Source organism: Patiria miniata, unplaced genomic scaffold (genome assembly GCF_015706575.1).
Source record: "Patiria miniata isolate m_02_andy unplaced genomic scaffold, ASM1570657v1 HiC_scaffold_3, whole genome shotgun sequence".
NCBI lineage: Eukaryota > Metazoa > Echinodermata > Asteroidea > Valvatida > Asterinidae > Patiria > Patiria miniata.
Window position 1 is genome coordinate 3,749,134 of NW_024037069.1, and position 19,633 is coordinate 3,768,766.

At 43.6% G+C, this 19,633-nt stretch overlaps 1 protein-coding gene across 1 annotated transcript in view; it reads right to left on the reverse strand.

Annotated features, from left to right (window-relative positions):
- Positions 1–387: 387 nt before the first annotated feature.
- The window catches only part of LOC119738212, a 35,201-nt gene continuing 15,955 nt past the window's right edge, over positions 388–19,633 (reverse strand). The window contains exons 2-18 of the mRNA XM_038212981.1: positions 18,070–18,478; positions 16,892–17,205; positions 16,015–16,423; positions 15,182–15,495; positions 13,915–14,117; positions 12,334–12,480; positions 10,761–10,855; positions 10,207–10,375; positions 8,944–9,174; positions 8,581–8,626; positions 7,894–7,991; positions 6,549–6,673; positions 5,382–5,656; positions 4,599–4,671; positions 3,521–3,704; positions 2,570–2,690; positions 388–1,681 (exon numbers count right to left, since the gene is read on the reverse strand). Coding sequence (XP_038068909.1) covers positions 1,302–1,681; positions 2,570–2,690; positions 3,521–3,704; positions 4,599–4,671; positions 5,382–5,656; positions 6,549–6,673; positions 7,894–7,991; positions 8,581–8,626; positions 8,944–9,174; positions 10,207–10,375; positions 10,761–10,855; positions 12,334–12,480; positions 13,915–14,117; positions 15,182–15,495; positions 16,015–16,423; positions 16,892–17,205; positions 18,070–18,478 — 3,593 coding nt within the window. The 3' untranslated portion in view covers positions 388–1,301. The remainder of the gene's footprint in view (positions 1,682–2,569; positions 2,691–3,520; positions 3,705–4,598; positions 4,672–5,381; positions 5,657–6,548; positions 6,674–7,893; positions 7,992–8,580; positions 8,627–8,943; positions 9,175–10,206; positions 10,376–10,760; positions 10,856–12,333; positions 12,481–13,914; positions 14,118–15,181; positions 15,496–16,014; positions 16,424–16,891; positions 17,206–18,069; positions 18,479–19,633) is intronic.

Genomic DNA, 19,633 nt, shown 5'->3' on the forward strand with positions numbered 1-19,633 from the left:
TATTGGTCGAGTATCATGTATTGTTATACCTCCGTCGTAAATACTGTATTTTCATTGGCCTAGAACGATCACGTGTTAAATTTATAAAAAGTCATGGCACGCTCTCTGTGGGATATCACGTATGTGAGGCAGGAGTGGCTATGACATTTTACGCACGAATTGGTGTGAAACCTTTATATCGTTGGTACCCACGCTATTTTCACCATGTTTTTACACATGAGTGGGAGCAGCGAACTAGCAGACAATCAGCTGTTTCGAGCACGCGATAGCACGCGACATGCATGTGAGTTGCCGTTTGATTGTCATGATTGTTGTGTTTGTACCGCTATATCAAAATCCAAAGAATCCAAATCGGAGGTATAACAAAACAATTGTTGACTGCTGTGAAGTGGGATATGACGTTTTTAACCCCCGCGGGGACAATTGTTGTTTGAACAATAACAAGGGCCAAACCTTCCGCCTGCGCATGACACGTGCGCACAGAATGTACGTGTATTGGATGAGGCAGTAAGCTGCCCACAATGCTTTGCGCGCCTCACACACAATCCCAGCGCCCTTTTTGAGACAGGTGACTTAATAGCTGCCGAGTCAAACCAAACGTGCCTCGGACCTATGAAGGTAGGCCTACTTCCTGGAGTTCAGGACATTCCAGCGGTAGAGATTACAGACAACAGTATCCTGGAAACAGAAGCGAACAAAACATCTTCATTTTCCCTATTATTTCAGGGAATGAATAAGTACAGAAAAATAAAGCACTATGAGCTCATTTTTAAAAAGACAGTATTCAACTAGACTGATTTCTAAACCAGAGTGCGGGCCTCCCCGATCACAACCAACAAGCTTCTCCTTATACTGCCATCGCTCACCTCCACTATTCTCTTCCTCTTCATTGTCCCTCTGATGTTCACATCACCACCAACCTTTCCCTCTCCACTCGCATTCCGTATACTTCTCTTTTTTTTTCCCTTCAAACTCCAAACAGTATGTTACTGTTTAACTAAGTTGGCTCTTCTATAATTTGAGTAATGCTATATATAAGTAATCTCCCTTAACATACTGACATCTCAATCAGATTGGATGGCTTTCCTGACTTGAACAATTTGCGCTGAATATGTTTGTTCTTGCCATTTTACTCTAACTCTACTTGATTTATTTGGTCTTAGAGGTCTATGCTAATTACCCAAGATATCCTTATTTCATTTTGTCAGTGTATCTCCCTCTTCTTTTCCAGATTCCCATCGCATCTTTTTAGTCTTCCTGTAATGGTTATTCCCATCTTGATCTTTACAAACGTATCAGAATCAGATGTCATTTCTGGGCTTGATATTACTAAGCGTCACGTTCCTCAGCTTCATGACTTGCTCCCACGCGTTGATCTCCTTCTCGTACGAGTCCACAGAGTGGCGGTGATTCCGGCCCGCCATGATGGGGACTCGGAGCAGATTTTCCCCGGTGAGCTTCTCGTCCGGCACGTAGCCGGCGTTCACCACCGCCACCAGGGGCTTGTTGCTGGGCTGCTGCGGTTTGGTGCTGTAGGTCTTCTGGCTGTGCTGCATGTTGTTCTTGACGGCCGTGTTGCCCGGTGTCTGGCGAGGGTTCAGGGTGCCCTGGGTGAGGAGGACACGCCAACAGCGGACGGCCTCCGGGTAGAGAGCGCACCGGAACAGGAAAATGAAAAACCCTGGAATGGGACAACATTAGGTACAAAATAATGTTTACTTTGTAAGCCCATAAAAAGTACAGTTTAATGTTAAGTCGACCATAATTTCATAGAATCTTTCGGTTCCCAAAAGGTATATGTGCTTTATATTATGTGCGTAATGAAACAGAAAGTCCGACTATGAATTTCAACAAATGCATCTACCAAAAAGGTCCCTTGCAAGGTTTTCGTTAACACTTTTCAGGCAGGTACTTGTAAAAATATTAGTCTCTCTTGCAAATCATGTCTAACTCGTCTGTCGATTAAACCAGTGTGACTCTAGAATGCAGTTGAACGCCACTATAACGAGCACGATGGTTTCCATAAAAACAACAACGGTTCGTTGAAGTGCTCTTTCGTTATAGTGATTGCGCATTATTGTAGAATTCAATATTTGGAAGCCAAAGGGGATGTTCGTTACAGCCAAATGTTCGTTATACAATGTTCGTTATAAGTGGCGTTTCATGTACATGACTTATCGCCGCTGCGAGTTAGCCACGCTCCTCAGACAACACTATGGGGAATTTTGTACACTAAGTTTGTTTGTCTCAGATTTTGCACGTGCCACGTCCATTTCTATATCATGTAATTGAACAATATTTCGCAAGCTGCGTTGACGCGATTCTACCACGATACACCAATAGGCCTAAATACCTGTCAAAACGTTGCTTAAACTGACGCAATAAGGCGTTCGTTTGTTGATAGATGGAGGATAATCGTTTCTTCATTAATTTTGACCCTTAATTTTGAAAACTATGAAATACTACTGGAAAATAAAATACAAGACTCCAGTATGGGCTTATTCCTTTTCCTCCTGAAACAAATCTTTGTTGAAGTGTCATTCACATAAAAGCAAAATTTTGACTATACCTTGCATGGTGTTGAGTATTGTAAATATGTACTGGAATGCCAGGGTGGCCTCTCCGAAGGCAAACAGGCCGAAGACCCAGGTCAGGCCTAGGAGGAAGGTCACGGATAGGGCGCAGCCAATCTGCGGGATTTTAAAAGAGAAACCGAACAGCGAGAATCAAGGAAAGCACCCTCATCGACTGTATCGACTGAGCTCGAACTGCTCGCCAAACTTGAGGAAAATAAGAATCATATATCTGCGTACGTATCACAAAAGTATCGTAGATGGCGCTAAACAACCATATATGCGGATGTCGTTTATGAAAAGAAAATTCGCGTCTGGGGCCCCGGAAAAGTTTGAAATCTACCATACTTTCTCCTGCATTCTAAGGAAATTTGAGAATGAATTTATGAACTAGTATCAGCAGTTTGGGGGGGGGGGGGTGCAACCCAACTCCCCTCTCCCAGAGTTCGTTTTGGTATGACGATGTCAGCTGTTTTCTGACAACGCCTAACACAGCTATATGATTAATTGCTGGATTAGATTTTAATGAAGGAAATTTCAAGTAGATTTGTTTAATATAACCGAAAATGACTGATATAAAAGAAGCATCTGTACATAATGCGTGATACACCAGTCTATATAATGTTTGCATGGCAAAATGCTCACGAATGCCATGCAATTATCGTATTCTTTCTAAACTTTATGAAAAAGAAGGAGCCCATTACATTCAGAGTTCTCCCTGGTGAAACATGTCAGATAATGTCACCACACAGACTTCCGCGCATACCAGGGGAGAAACCAGGAATTTTTGCAGAGGGGGGGGGGGGGGGGTTCATCAGCCAACAAATCTGAAAATGTACACAGATTTTTTTCTCCCGACACTTGGCCTCCGTAAAATCAGGGGGGGGGGGGGGGGTTGACCCCCCCCCCCTATGGATCCGTGCCTGCATACTGTCCCTTTGTCTAACCTGTGTCTTCCGTACGCCGTGTCTCGGCATGCTTGCCGCAGCGCTGTGCAGTTTCTTACTTCGGCAGGAGCACACCGCGTGCAGCACCATGACGAACACGATGATGTTGATTGCCAATATGATGCAGCAGGGACCGAGATATGAGATGTAGTAGACGTAAGGGTTCTTCTTCAGCACCAGACATCTAAACGTTAAAAGATAAAATGCCAGTAGGAATAATAATAGTTATCATAATTAACGATAATGGGTCACTAGGGAGACATTCCCATGGACTTTTGCACAATTCCCCCCAACTTTAATGACTCAAACCCCCATTTTACCTTATCCTACGCCACGAATTCTGGTATTTTTTACTAATTGGACCACGAGCAATCGATCTAGCATATTTGCGACTATAAAATATTGCCTCTAACTAGGGGCTGAACCATTAGGGAGACTTTGAAATGTCTCCCTAATTCCACATGTCTCCCAAAGGTCCTATGTTGTGGTTGTTACACAACTAAAATGCATGTCTTTATGTTTATGGTCGTACAAGTGGCTCTCCCGCACGCGAGACGCACGTACTACCGCCCAACTGATCAGTAGTATATCAGGGAATTTATTAGTATACTCTGAGATAAACTCATAGATTCCGAACTATGTGCCAATAGTGGCAAAAGGTTAGGTTGGTGGTTGTAGTACATTCAAATCTTCAAGACAGGCGAATAATTGTAAATTTACATTAATGGACAGGATTTCCAACGGGATTTTGTTGGATGTCGATATTGGAGCTATAGGCCTATGTAGGCCAATGCGATAATGTTACAAACATTACAAGTGGTTTATTTAGGATAAATACTGCGAAATTACTGGTCCCTCAGTACATTGGCCGATTGATTGAGCTTCCAAATGCAGTCAAATCAGTCCCGGCCTGGGAACCACTAATTCAAGTTCCTTCCTCTTAAACGATACGATAATTTGCTTCCTTTTAAACAATACATTGAACGGCAAGGGCGTGTGGTATGTGCCGACGAGTGTGGGATTTATGCCCGTGTTGTATGCATGGGGAAAAAGGGAGACCGTCTTGTCACGCACTTACATGTCTCCCTCTCGTCCGTAGTTAGTACTCGGGCCCATGGCCGCTGCCGCCGCCACAACAGCAACAGGCATACCTGTATAATTCAGAATAATTCAGAGCACACAATGTCAATGTCAAATCGCCGGTGTCAACACTTCATGTCAACACTTTATCACATACTGAAGACGTTACATTCTCAGCCAATATTGAAATAATGATGAGTAAGTTATGCCAACCCTTGAATATAAGTCTTAACTAAAATATAAAAAACCTTCAAACTTAAAAAGTACAGCATTTTGAAAGATATATGGATCGCCGACAATAAAATTGGGTTCTTTCTGTGGTATTATAAGATAGAGCCCAACCTTGCTTTGAGGGAGATGCGTCTAAACCTACAGTTACTACCAGACAACCTTATAATAGGCCTACAATCCCCAAAAGCGTTAACGTATTCAGGGGCGGAGCCAGGAATTTTTGCAGGGAGAGGGTCAAGCCTGTAAGATTTTGTTTATGTCCGATTGTTGCGGACAGGCGGACATATAGGTCATGTAGCACATTGTTACTGATACACTTAGTGTTATAATTTTTTGGAGGCTGTCAGGGGGGACGGTCCGAACTCCCCCACCCCGAATCCCCCTAACCCCCGATCCGCACCTGGTATTAACGCACACCCTTGAAATCTCCTCCTGGTTAAACCATTTTATTTCAACCTATTATACTCTTTAGTTTGAATTAACTTTCATTCATTTAACATTAGCCTAGTATTTTCCCGATTGTAACCGGCTTTTTCTCTCTTCAATTTACCCCAAGAGACGAGCATGCATTTGGTCATGAAGCAGCCGGTGCTCCCGCGGACGAATACTTGCACCAGGGCCCGGTACATGTTCACCGCCTCCATGCCCATCCACGCGAATGAAGTCAGCACAAAGTAGTGCAGCAAGATGGCGCAGGTCAGGCAGACGATCTCCGATGATGACGTCAGCGAGGGAACGCTGTCTATGAGGAAGACGAGGTTGAGACCAAACAAGGAAGCGGAGAGATGGATCAGAATTTTGCCGGACCGGGTTCCTCGTAGCTGTCTGTAAAAGAAAAGAAATAAAACACTTCACTTACTTCAAATATTACTTGAATCAGTGAACTTTGTCCTCTGAGAAAATGAGGTAAGACAATAAGCTATTTCAAGTAATAAACAATCTTACAATTTCCATGTTCAATCTCATTGATGTACATAATCTTGTTTGATTAGACTAAATTAGATAACCATACCTCGACCTCGAATTCCATTTAAAGCAAATGCCATACAGGCATTCTCTATTGCTTATTGGTATGAACAAAATTCAAGCTAACATGGAAGCCGAGGGCCCCATTTTTCAAGGGTTTTTGTTGTTGTTTGTTTATTTCTTTTTTTGTTTGTTTTTTTCTTTTATTGGCCATCATGATGGACTGAGCAAAACAACTCTCAATTTCATACAATCGCTTGGCACCGGGGCTCGGTCTAAAGGAGACGTGAGCAGACGTTTGGTCACTACGGTATAAATGAAGCAAGAAAATATCATCCATATTCCTCTGAAAAACAAACTGAGATAATTTTTATGAAAATATCTTATCTTTAAGAGGAATTCCTTTCAGCATTTTCCCATTGATCGCCTGATAACATGACTTGTTACTTCTCGGATTGCTGGGCACTCGTCGTGAGAAATCCTCCAATATTTTTGCATGGACATGAGCTGGACAGTCTAGCAAAATTCAACAACAAGTTTGAAGTCCGCAGAATAAATGTTACTGGAGAAAAGTACACATACACATCTACGTTTTGGCCGTGTATTTTCCTGTGCAGCATTTCCCCTTATCTCTTAGGAAAATTTTGTGACGAGCAATAGACTGCAGAAGTTATCAATTACTGAAATGCAATAAATAGCGGATAAGCTATACGTGTGATCGTTGGTATAAACGTTATCCAAAGGAACTTACTTGAACAGCAGATAGGTGACGAAAGTCAACAGCAGCCCACATAACGTCACGCTGACTCCCACTTTGGAAATGATGCTCAGGATCCTCACGTGACATGCGGGGATGGCATCTGACAGCCCAGGATCCTGAAATAAAGTTTAACATTTTGTGTTTTTCTTCGCTCGTCTCACGAATGATTTCGAAAGTAAAGTTGATATCGAGGGGGAAAAAAGAGGGTTAATCATTTCTCAAGAGACTACTTGGATATCAGAAACAAAAGTACTTCAAATCTCCACACACCCACACACACACAGTCATGTTTGTTTAACATAACATGTTTACTGAGATTTTGATGTTTTTAATATTGTAAATTATCATGCAATTTGACCTTCGGGTTACAATGTGATAATGTGAATAAAAATATACCATATACCATATAGCTGGACATTCCTTTGTTTTCGTGTATTTTAAGAAAACTCGGTACCAACAATAACTTTACTTAAAGTGTGAAAACTCTTTCGACCCCAAATTATTTTTTAATTTCCTTGAATGTTTCTCTCCATTCTGCGACGGATAACCCTACCCCAAAATGCCTCTAAACCTGTTAATCAGAGAGGGCGAAACGTTATGTGGACACGGCTTAGTCCACATAACGTCAACACAACCTGCATTAGGTGGACAGCTTAATTCCATCTTATAATGGACAGCTTTTGTTCACATGTCCACATAGTGACTGTAAGACAAACTCACACAGACAAGTGTGTATTTGCCTGCAACCGGGATCCCCTATTGTCTCTCTTTTGTTTGTGGAACCCCACAAACCAACCCCCCCCCCCCCCCCCAACAAAAAAGAAATTAATGAGGTAAAATGAAAATCAAATTCAGGCAACTAGGCCGTGTGTTATTTGAAACGCTATATGGAAAATAACATCCGATGTTACTCGAAGCACAGCGTTTACCAATCAAAGCTATCCCAGAAGATGTGATGGTGTTGCCTCTCATTATGTCTGTGGTCTGTAGTTTACATGCACATTTACACTGAGAAGTCACGACTGTCACTACAGCCAAAACGTTAGTGAGCTGCTTGATAACGTTACGTAAATCAACAACATCTTGCCAAAGATGGCTTTATTATACTGTTCAGTGATGCCAACTCATGACAATCTCATTGCATTTTGAAGCAAAACAAGAGGCAATACGCACCTTGCGTCATAAATGATTTGGCCATGAATATACTGGTTCAACAACATTTTTTTGTATTAAGATTTTTACTTTTTTTTACCGACCAACCCTACTTCAGAGGCCAAAAATACGAGAACCAATTAACAGTTATTATACATGTCGTGATTGCAACCACGATGCTCACCATGATGACGGCGAAGTACGTCAAATGATCGGATTCGCAGACTGCCGAGTTGTTGGCTGTCGAGATCAACTCCAGTCCAGTGGTATCCCATCGGCCTTCTGAAAGATCATTATGGCAATGATGGTGTGGATCAAGTGGTTCAGTTTACTCATGTACCGCGCATGGTGTCGCGGGAGGAGGGAGGGAAAAGCCACCCAAAAAAGACGTGCGAAGTCATATTGCTGTTAAATTAATTCACATTTAACACCATGGGCGTCCTCGGGGGGTATCAATGGGGGTTGTGTGGGCAAACCTTGTGAGAAAGGTTTGCTAATTGAAAAAATGTCAAGCACTGACACAACAACAAATCGTCAAAGAAAAATAAGATTTACGACAGCCAAACGTCCAACATTCTGGCAAAGTTTGATGCTGTAAAAGCTGAACCATTGTTTTTTTTTCTGCCTGAAATGACATTACACCTTTGCTCTTAAATATAGAAATTTGCATCAGCATAAAAACCAAAAAAGGCACCAAGATACCCTTGAAAATGGTAATTTATGGCTAAATGGGGCACAGAAGTGCATTGTCAAGCATTGCATTAAAACAAAATGTTATAATTTATTAAAATAAAATGTTAGAAAGGAAAGTGAACGAGTTATAATGTGGGCAGCTTCACCACAAATTTGAACAGTAAACCTTCCTTTTTACCTTCTTCGTTCCAAAAGACGCACCTCGGAGTTTTGCCGACTTCAGACTGCATAAATCAAGAACAAACATCAAAATTATTGTTTTATGCAGGCCCTTACCCGGGGAGGGGAGGGGGTTCGCCATCCGTGCACGCCGCCCCCACCCCTATATTTCGACTATGTCGATATCTGGACTGAGGGCCATGAAAAATCCATTTTGCTCGTCAAGGTTTCCCTTAAAATAATTTGAAAATGTTCTCAACTCCAAATCAGAATCACCAAACAAAAATGAATCTTGAAAGAAAAGTCTAATCAAGATGAAGTCCTAATAATGCCCTCACTACCGAACTGGCTTAATAATGTTCCCAATTCGACGAATACTCACATCTTCGATGGGCAGGTCGATGGTAACCGGCTTAGCCAGCCCCTTGACGGCCCTGCCGTGGATGCGAGCCGACACTGCGTACCCATCACCGACTTCACTCTGCTCGCCGTCCGGTATGAACAGCTTGGTGTTGGCCATAACCACAAAGTTGACCCGAACGGAGTCTAGATCACCCAAGGCTGCGCTCAATTCCGTCTCGGTAAAGGCCTCTGCAGGAATCTTGACAGAAACCTTTGTAGGAAAAAAAGACCCCAAAATATCCCAAACATCAGTATTCTAAGGGCAAACTTTGACTTTGTGGATATATAAAGTACATCAAGGAAAAACATCAAAGTTGCTCACAAAGATATTTGTCTGAATACCACCTAAAAATAGACAGATAAAAACATCATCTGTCTCGGATAATTTGATTTCATTGGTTTAGAACGGCCAATATTTTGTAAAATCTTTGGGCCATCTTTATGTCATAGTAACCAAAGATGAAATCAATTTCTTGCAAAACTTTCATCTTTTTGACCTATTGGCGCGATATAGGCCAAAAGAAGCAGTTCTCAGCAGCTGTGGTACGGGACTTTTGCTCGACCCCTGCTCGCCCTTGGGTGGCACGCGCCTCTCTTGTGTAAAAGAAAAAAGACAATTGTCTCACTGTGCAGCAGAAGACGATAATGACCACGTTCCCCCCTAAATAAGCTTACAGAGCTCTGGAAGTGCCACCAGACTGGGGATAACGACATTAAACAGGCAGGATGACGACATCCTGAGATACTTCATCGCGGGCTGACGACATCCTGAAAGTATGATGACTATATCCTGCTGATAAGATAATATCAAGCGATGACGATTCTGTGCGTTTAAACTGAAATTAAACGTGTGTTAGAAACGCCTTCAAGATTGCATTCTGAGATAAAGTATCTCAGGAGGTTGACATCTCACTCACAGGTTCTCGTCATCTCATGATACGTCATCTCAGGATGTCGACATTCCATTTTTACCATGTTTTTGATCCCGGGACAGTGAGGATGTTGGAATCCAAACTTTTGGGATGTCGTCATCCCCAGTTAAGTAATCTCAAGTTGTAAACTTCAGGTTTCAGGATGTTGTCATTCCATCAAAAGTATCTTAGGATGTCGGCACTTTACGTGTAAAAAATCGTCATCCCGTGATAAATTAAGTGAAGATCTTAGCAATCCTGGATGGCAGCTCCATAACTCGGTATAAATCTTTTAATTCGGCATATTTATCTGTGTCCTCACGGCGACTTACGCCTTTCGAGTCTGGTAGGGAAGACCGGAAGTAGGAACCAGTTTCCATGGCTTGCTCCATGGCGACGTCTTGCACCATAATCTCGACGTTGTCGGTGACCAGTTCCGCCGCTGTTGTGTTGGTACCCAGCACCGTGTTCTCAGCGTAAGAGTCAATGACGGACAGAAGCCTGGGCAAATGTAACGATTGAAATTGAAAAAGCTTTGAGGAAAAGCAAATGTTTTGATGAAACATCAGGCACTCCAACGCACGCTCAACACATTTAGAAAAAAACTTTCGAGCTGCAAAATTCTCAAAAGGTAAACACATTTTAATGACAGAGGTAAACACGTCTCATTACACTCAAATTCGCTTCGCATTCGCATTCGCAATTGTTTGAAAATTGCTTGTTATTCTACCTAGTATATATTTTTTTCAAAGGACAAATCTGCGATGGCCCTATATAGCCAAATATCTTTCTCATGACATACTCTGACTGTGTGTCAAATACCATGCTTGTATATCATCAAACTTCAAAGGCACAATTCCACCAAACTATTTCCCCTGAAACTTACTTTGTGTTTGTCTCGGACTCGACGGAGCTGTCTCTGAGGACGGTTTCATTTACGTCAAGGAGATTGCTGATGCAAAGCATGATATCATTGGCCAGCTGTTAACAAATGAAAGTTGGTACGTTTCAATTGAATAAACGTGGAAAAATCGCGTGGGGCGGTGGTTTTCTACACATTGTCCATGTGGAATATTACAAAAACATCACCTGGCAACATTCTGCCTACTGTTAGCCAACGTAAAAAAATGAAATGATTTTCTTTTGTTCACAATCTCTTTAGTTTGTGTTCTCTCACAGATATGTTACTGGATCGTTCAAGTGAATGTCTTGGAAGTTATTTCATTTAAAGGTAGAGTCCATCATTTGCAGCCATCCGAAAAGTAACTGGCGTAATTATTGTTGAAAAACTAACTTGGTTGAAAGATAGTAAGGAGACTAAACTCCCTGTGAAATTATTCTTTCTGGGAAGCTGTCATTTTGAAGTAATCAACGAAAGAAGGCATTTCCAACGGTGATTCTTAAGAAGCACCGTTGGAAAATTTAAATTAGTAGTTCGTTTTGTTATTCAGCGCAGCGCGCACAAGTATTCGAACGACGCACACGCGCGCGCGGTTGTTATAATTCGTCGGATCAGTGCGCGACGTCGCGTATAGTTGCAATTCAAAACAATTCAAAAACATGATTCAGCAACTTTTGATTTGAAATTGAGATCTTAGAATGCTGTTTTTCTCAGAATGTACAGCTGAAGCTTAGCTGAAACTTCATCAGGTTAGTTGCTCAGTATCCTTCATTAGATTTTGAACTTTTTTGTTGCTTCAAACGAACAAAATGCACAAATTACAAATGATGGACTCTACCTTTAATGTATTTCAATGCTAATCCGCATAATGTTTTGCGTGCGTTTCAACTACGCTATTTTCTACGCTTTATCGTACTACACGGTGTCCCCCAAAAAGTTTTGCAAGCAGATATCCTTTAATTTTCACAAAACAAGTTAACATGAATATTTTATCTTGATGGAGCATATTAACTATGCTCTTGTGTATATTCAGTAAAAATGCCATGGAAATCTGTTCATGCAAACCAGAGATCTAACAGATTATATAGGGCTGTGGGTCTTTCAACCATTCCAATGGGATGGGATTTACATAGTTAACTAAATTTACATCAGAGTGAAAAGGCCCATGACAATCTAATGCGCTGATACCAGTAACTGTGTAAACCCACTGGAATGGGGTAAAACCTATAGTTTTTTTTTAAATCTATTAGATATCTGGTTTGCATGATCGGATTCCCATGGGATTTTCACTGAATATACACAAAAGTATAATTAATATGTTCCATTAAGATGAAATACTCATGTCCAGTTGTTTTGAGAAATTAAAGGATATCTGCTTGCACAACTTTTTTTGCCCCCCCCCTCCTTCATGTCAGCACTGCTTTTTCAGCACTGCTTTTGTCAGCACTGCTTTTTCAACTAGGACATTACTTTTGTAACCCAATGTCTGATCAACACATTTCATTGTTCTCATTTATTATCAATCACCAAACGTTATTGACACAATCTTCAAAATGACCTTGTAGTCGTAGTATGCATAGATGATAATGGCAACTAAAAGCTCCGTTGATGACGTCACCTCCTCCTCTTGCATCTCTTCTGCGTTGCTGGTCGTGTGGATGAGGTAATAGGTCAGGTTCTGCGCTACTTCCTTGGTAAAGTTCATCTGCAATTACATATTGGAGTATCTCTCTATAGTATATCCGACAAGTCTAACACCGTATAACTGTTGAGCCCCATACGTTCACTGCAAGATCTAAAGGCATATTATACCTTAGACAGTTTACCCATTCCTTTTGGTCGAGAGCCCTTCACGTGGCCGGTTTTAAACGGTTTCATAAAGACCGGCTGGCTGATCTTAAACAATTTTTGTAACCGAAAAGATTATGTGCTTGGCCGGTATTAAACACTATGTTTAAGACCGATTGGAGTCTGGATGCTGATAATTACCCGAGCCGAAGATGAGGGTAATAATCAGTATCCAGACTCCAGTATATAAACATAGTGTTTAAAACCGGCCAAGCACACATTTATTCCCTCAGTAAACGGTCAAGAACACCTTTCCAATGTACGTGGAAAAAAAAGTAAGTGTGCTGCCATCAAGTGTCTAAATAAAACAGCATGCGGGTTTTTTTCGCTGGTTCCTGTGGAACCTCTTTGCAGATTTGTATTCAAGTCACCAAACATCGAGTCCGAGTCCGCGTTCCGAGTTATACAGGTCGAGTCCGAGTCCGAGTCCTAAGTCCCAAAAGTCGATTCAGAGTCCGAGTCACGAGTCACCCTTTATAATGTTGGAAATAAAATTTGAGGTGCTGCTTAAACTTCACAGGGTAAATGTTTTTATTTTTTTCATAGCTTTTTTTCTAATTTATTGAACTGGAAATACATGCATAACATTGTGTCAAATAAGGCTAGTGTCGGAAAAGGATGATTTGGTACCAAAAACTTTCAAGCTTGTATTTACGCAGTATCAAGTGTGGACGCTGAACCTTATTGGATATACGTTGCAATAAATTGATTTCCCAAATCAATACATGTACATGTATAACGAAACAAGCCAGCCGCACGCGCCGTGTGAGTAAAGCAATAGATGCGTTTCTTCTGCACCGCACAGACTGCATCGCTTACTCAGGAGATGATCATCTTCACAATAATTGGTAATTTGGTCGAGTCCCGACTCACGCAGGTCGAGTCAGAGTCCAAGTCCCAGTCCGCAGGGTCGAGACCGAATCCGAGTCATTTGTCATCGTGACTCGAGTCCGAGTCCTAGTCACGGAAAATGGGACTCAGAGTCTGACTCGAGTCCGAGTCCGAGTCACGAGTCATACAAGTCTGCCTCTTTGTACCTATCTCACTGACTGACTCAATGACAGACTGACCTACTCACTATCTTTTGAGCCTGCTTGGCCGTCGAAGAGAGCCAGACATTGTTTTTCCCCGTGCAGGGCTAACTCCAGCCAATGGTATTCATCAACCGGTGAAAAGACTTCCAGTGAATAGCCATTGTTAATATGTGTCCAGTCTTATAAACCTGTCTCGTCTTGTTATAGTGTGGATGCCATGTTTACAAGACTTTTGAATTTCAACCCTTCGCACTTACTGTTTGACAAGCAGAAGTGTCCGGGGACACCCAGAATGTGGCAAGCACTAGTCCGCTAGTCACCAGGGCCTCGCACCTCCTGGTGGCCGTACCTAGGCCGACATTGCAGGGAAGCGACGCGGTCTTCCTGATCAGAGTCTCCTGCCAGAAGTAAACACCTTTGGTATCGACCGTGATGCTCTCAGACTGGTCGTGGCAAGTAACTGTATGAAATAAGGATGGCATCGGAGCCCGGTGTGGTTCCACGTAAGAAGAATCGATCAGAAATCGATCAGAGTTTTCATAAATATTTCTGTTTCAGGCCTACAAGCCAAAATGGTTTTGCTTTCAAAAGAGAACATCTTTTAAAAGTGTTTTTGATATGAAACACGGCCTAACTTGATTTTTTTCCCAAAACCTCATCTTCGTCAATGGTTCGTCAAGCCCCTTATTTCGGAAACTTGTGCTGAAAATGTGTACTTTATATTCTGATTCCTGAACATTAATATAATTCTGTATGATGCAAACGTCCAACTTAGTTTGGTCGTAGAGTCTCCAAATGCTTCTAAATCAGAGATGAAGCCAAAACGGAGACGAAGCTGGGTTGTCACAAATTAATGCCTTTACATGTACTGTCGATCATGTCGACAAAATGCACTTCTAGTACTAAAATTGGAATACAAAAGAGGAAAAAGTAACATGCAGTCCAATTACCTAATAGTGGAGTGCTGTAGCTTCGTGGTTAAGGACATTGGATTTGTGTTCTGCAGATAAAGCTGTGGGTTGTAGGCATGGGCGTAGCGAGGGGGGGGGGCAAGGGGGGGCACTAGCCCCACCCCCCCCCCCCCGAAAAGCAAAAAAAGAGCAAAAAAAGAAAAGAAAAAGAGGCGCGAAGACAAAGTGGTGTAAATTTAATGAGTTGGGGGGGGGGGCAAAATGTCCCTGCCCCTCTCTAAAACTGATAAATCGAGCATGTGTTGAGAATTACAAGCATTTTTTGGCAAAAATATTTTGCCCCCCTCTAGAAAAAATCCTGGCGACGCCATGGTTGTGGGTTTGAGTCCAGCCTGGGGTTACGGTGCGTGTCCCCTTGGGCAAGACACTTTGTCACTCATTGCTTCTCTCCACCCAGGAGTAAATGGGTACCTGCGAAGGTACAGGGTCATATGCGCTGATATTGAGCTGGTGCAGAGAAGGTCTCGTGGCCTGATGAACAGGGGTAATAACTGTAAAGCGCTTTGACAACTTTGGTATAAAGCGCTACATAGCACCACATTATTGTTATTACCTGGTATCTCGCAGTGTATTCCCAGGTACTGTTCAGAGCAATCACAGCGGTATGTCTGGAAGATGTAGTTTGGCACACACGGCTGGCCGTTCTGGCACGGCGTGTCGTGACAGCCGTCGTAGCGCTCACAAGACTTGCCGTAGAAGCCGCCGTCGCACTGTACGCATTCGTATCCGGGCTCGGCGTCCTTGTACTCGCACACGCCGTGGTTGGAGCAGGCGGCCGGTACCTCTTCCGGACACGGGCGCCGCTCCCCGCAGTTCTTGCCGTAGTAACCAGTCGGGAAGCCGTCCGGTTTGCAATCGCAGTAGTAACTGCGGATGAGAAAAATCAGCTAGTGACGAACCTTAACGAAATTGCCAAGAAAGTACTCTGCTCATCTTAAGAAGATAGTACTGTTGCAAAAACGTGTTGGTTTTCAAAAACAAGCGTTGTAAACGAGACACTTGGGATGAATCAGACAAGCCGAATACAAGTTATCCGTTCCCAAGTTCATTCTGATTAGTGAAATATGCATCGCCTCGCCCGCCTCTGGCCCGCCCGCTGCCGCGCTTCGCAGCCGAATTCCCACTTCGAGGGCGAGTTTCCGTTTCGCGGGGTCCTTCAACTACGCGGACAATCAATCGTATAACGGCCTAATTTGCATGCTTAACACACAGACAAACACGTCTTTTTTGCTTTACAGCATAGCTGTGGTAAAGCATTCCTTCTTTGTTTGTCATCCCTTTTAATTTGCGACTGGGTGCGTGAGTGCCTTTATGATCAGGCTTGTGATGTACTTGCGATCCACCCCAGGTGCTCAAACTGAGTCTACAACTCTGTCAAAATCTCACCTCATGTGGCTCAAGTACTCGCACCGACCTCCATTCTGACATGGCTGGTCGGTGCAGGAATCGTAGTCGGTACACGTAGATCCCTTGTACCCGTCCGACTTGCAGGTGCAGGTGTAGGACAAGTACAAAGGGTCTGGCTCGCAGGTCTGGTTCGCCTGACAGGAGTTGCCAACGCATGGGTCTGAGAAAAAACACAAGAAGCCGGTCCAGCCCACCGGGCACTCGCAGTCGAAGCGGACCCCCTGGACCTTGGTGCAGTTGCCTCCGTTCTGGCACGGGTTGTCCTGCAGGCAGGGGTTGAGCAGCTGACACTGGCTGCCGTAGTACTCGTCCGGGCAGCGGCAATGCGGAAGGCCCGAGTCGTCGAGGAAACAGGTGCCGTTATGCCAGCAGAAATGCAAAGTACAGACTGCCAAGAAAAAGAATTTGAAGTATTTTCTTCAGGTTATTTACCTTGTCGTCTTGTGCAGTACTCCTGTCATGCGTCAGCAATTCGATGTGTTATAAAGTACAATAGAAATCCAAAGACGAATTACGAAGATCGGAAGAACAAAAAACTTGGGGAGATAATCTTTAATATTTCAAGAGAGGCTGGATACATCAGGCCAGATATAGGAAAGTATAGAAGAGCTAAGAGGAATGTCATAAACTAGCTTGCATGACATATGAAATCTGGATCACTTATTTCCAGGGGTTGATAATCAAGCAATATCGTGTTCTAACCTTGGTATATGGTGATAATTTCCTCAGTCCTTCAACAACTTTGTGAATATTGAAGTGCCTTTGTGCGAGGGCGTGGCAGAATCGTAGAGTAATCTTGCGCGCTTTGCCTGGATTATTATAAACAGGGTGTCCAAAAATAAATCGACCAACCTACCTGAGTGGAAGCAAGTCGTGCCAAAGTACCCGTTAGCGCAATCGCACTCAAAGCCTCCGGTGTCCAGCGGCAAGCACTGCCCGTTATGCAGGCAGGGGGAGCAAAGACACTCGTCTTCGTATTGGCAGAGGTCTCCGTAGTGCCGGTCATCGCAGGAGCAGTTGAAGCCGGTGCTCCCCCCGGTCGGTGTTGGCAAGTCTTGCTGACACGTGCCGCCGTTCTCGCAGGGGGACGCCAGGCAAGGGTCGTGCAGCTCGCAGTTGATACCGTAGTAACCGGTGATTGTCCCGTCCGGATTGCAATCACATCGATAACTGCAAGGATTTTAATATAGAGACATACATGGGAGAATTTTACCAGAAGAAAGACTCTCCAAACAAGTTCATAGATTCTCCGTGTTAGAATGTAAGTACTTCTCACTTCCACATTGCCCTTTTTCATACTTCCGAACCTGCGGCAATTAACACAAACTGCGGTATCTCATTTGATCCTCTTGTCCAATAAAAATGTTTCCATTGCTTAAGGATGTAACATAAAGGTAGGTTTTGTATAGTCAATTCAAAAGGTATTTTAATGAATGGTGGTAAGTTAGTTCAGAAACATTTAAAGGCAGTTAATACTGTTATAGAGGTGGGCACCATGAGTTCATGATACCGACGTCGAGGATTGATGATTAGTGGCGTCCAAGCGCGGCGGAACCGGGGCAGGGGGCACTTCCCCCCTCCCCCAGATTTACCCAAGCGCAAGAGCGGATTTACCTGTGCCCCCTCGAGCACTTATGTCCCCCTTCTCACGATGAAAACAAAAGTGGCTCCAAAATTTCGGATAATTTCTTTTCAGTAACCATTTCCCAAAATGGTATATGAAATGAAATAAAAAAGAATATGAAAATCAAGCCCAAAAACCTGCACCGACGGAAGATACCTTTTACTGAGCAAGTGCCTTTTTTTAAAAAGAACGTTTTGGCTAAAGCATATACATGTATCAATATTGCCTATGTACCACATGTCCTATGACGTCATGAGACGTCTTTAGCCTCAAAAAGGGGCCTATTGTAAAGCAAACGCGGGTTGTGGCTAATTTACCCCTAGAACCAACGCTGACGGGAAATACCCGTCACCAGGAGCGCCTCAACAAGCTTGTTCAGAGGCTAAGCGGTTGAAATCGAGATTACGTACCTCTTGCTCCCAGCGAAGGCGCATGTGCCGTTGTTCAGGCAAGGCGACTGAGAGCACGCGTCGAATATGTCACAGTCGGCCCCGTGGTAGCCGACCCACGGGCAATCGCAACGGTAATTGTTGAAGACGTCCACCTCGCAGCGCCGGTCCGGCGGGCAGGGGTTGGAGGTGCAGGCGTGGAGGTGCTCGCACTGTTGGCCGGTGTAGTTGGCTGGGCACTCGCAGGACAGCGTGACACCGTGCTCCGTTTCGGAGCGAACAAGGCAAGTACCGCCGTTCATGCAGGCGGATTGGTACTGACAGCGGTCACCGCAGTGGCTAGGGGGGCACTGGCATGTCAGGCTGGTGTTGGTACCGGTCTCGAAGCCACATTGGCCACCGTTCAGGCAGGGAAGCTGGCTGCAGTCTGCTTCAACGAGAAATTATTGAAAAATAAAACTTCACCAAAGCCTGTCAACATCACTTGTAAAAGTTTACAATTAAAAAGCAAAAATTTTACAGAAGAAACTCCTACTAATGCAGGTCGGATTTCGATGTGAGCGGGTCTGTTTTCAAAATCCCAGAATATCCTGCATTCAGCCCTCAGAAAATTCCCAACGAGGATGTTAGCTTACATAGTAGAGGCGAATCAAGTATAGTGAGGGCTTGACTTTTACAACGCTGCTTATCGTAACATTTAGGACGAAGCCCAGAATTAGAAGTGAGTGGAGTGCATGCAGTGACGCCGTCGCCTGGTGGTTTGGAACATTGAATACAATGGTCTTTGGGTAATTCTGCAGGTTTAGGTTCGAGTCCAGCCTTGTGATATGGTGCGTGTGCCCTTGGACAAGGCACTTTGTCACTCATTGCCTCTTCCCTCCCAGGGGTAAACAGGTATATACCTGTGAGTAGGGTATGGAAGATGTAGCACCTTGCGCACCGGGATACGTAGTGGAGATGGCCTAGCGGTTGAGAGTTACAGTGGCGTAGGTTCGAGCCCGGGGCCTGGACAGTGCCCTTGAACAGGGCACTTAACCATTATTGCTTCGTCCTTCGGATGGGAAGTAAGGCCGTAGGTCCCGTGTGCTGTATATAAATATCTAAAATAACCCAGCAACTCTTATTGCTAAGAGAAGGGGTTCGCCCCGGGGTTTCTGGCATGTTATCCTCATACACATGAAGCTGCAAGGGAGTAAGGAAGTTGGTGCGATATTCTTACCAACTCAACCATAACCAGAATGAACGTGCGCTTTATAAATACGCATTCATTATTATTTAATTTATTAATGAAAAAGCCTTAAAATTTCGCCAGGGTTAATACCAGGTCTGCTTTTTGGAGCCAAATTGTCTTCGCAGACTTATTAGTTCTCCCTGTGTAGAATAAGGATTTGAACCCTCGACCTGGAGCCACAGCAAAGAATAAAACAAATGTCCATTATTCCAAACGAGGGAGCACACAATGTCATGTGATGTCTAGGGATTTTCACATCAGACGTTATAGTCTAATTTACCAACCTATCCCCGCTTGAATTTGCCAGACCTCCCCGCACCTAGCGCAGGTGCAATAGAGAGAAGGCTCAGTCTA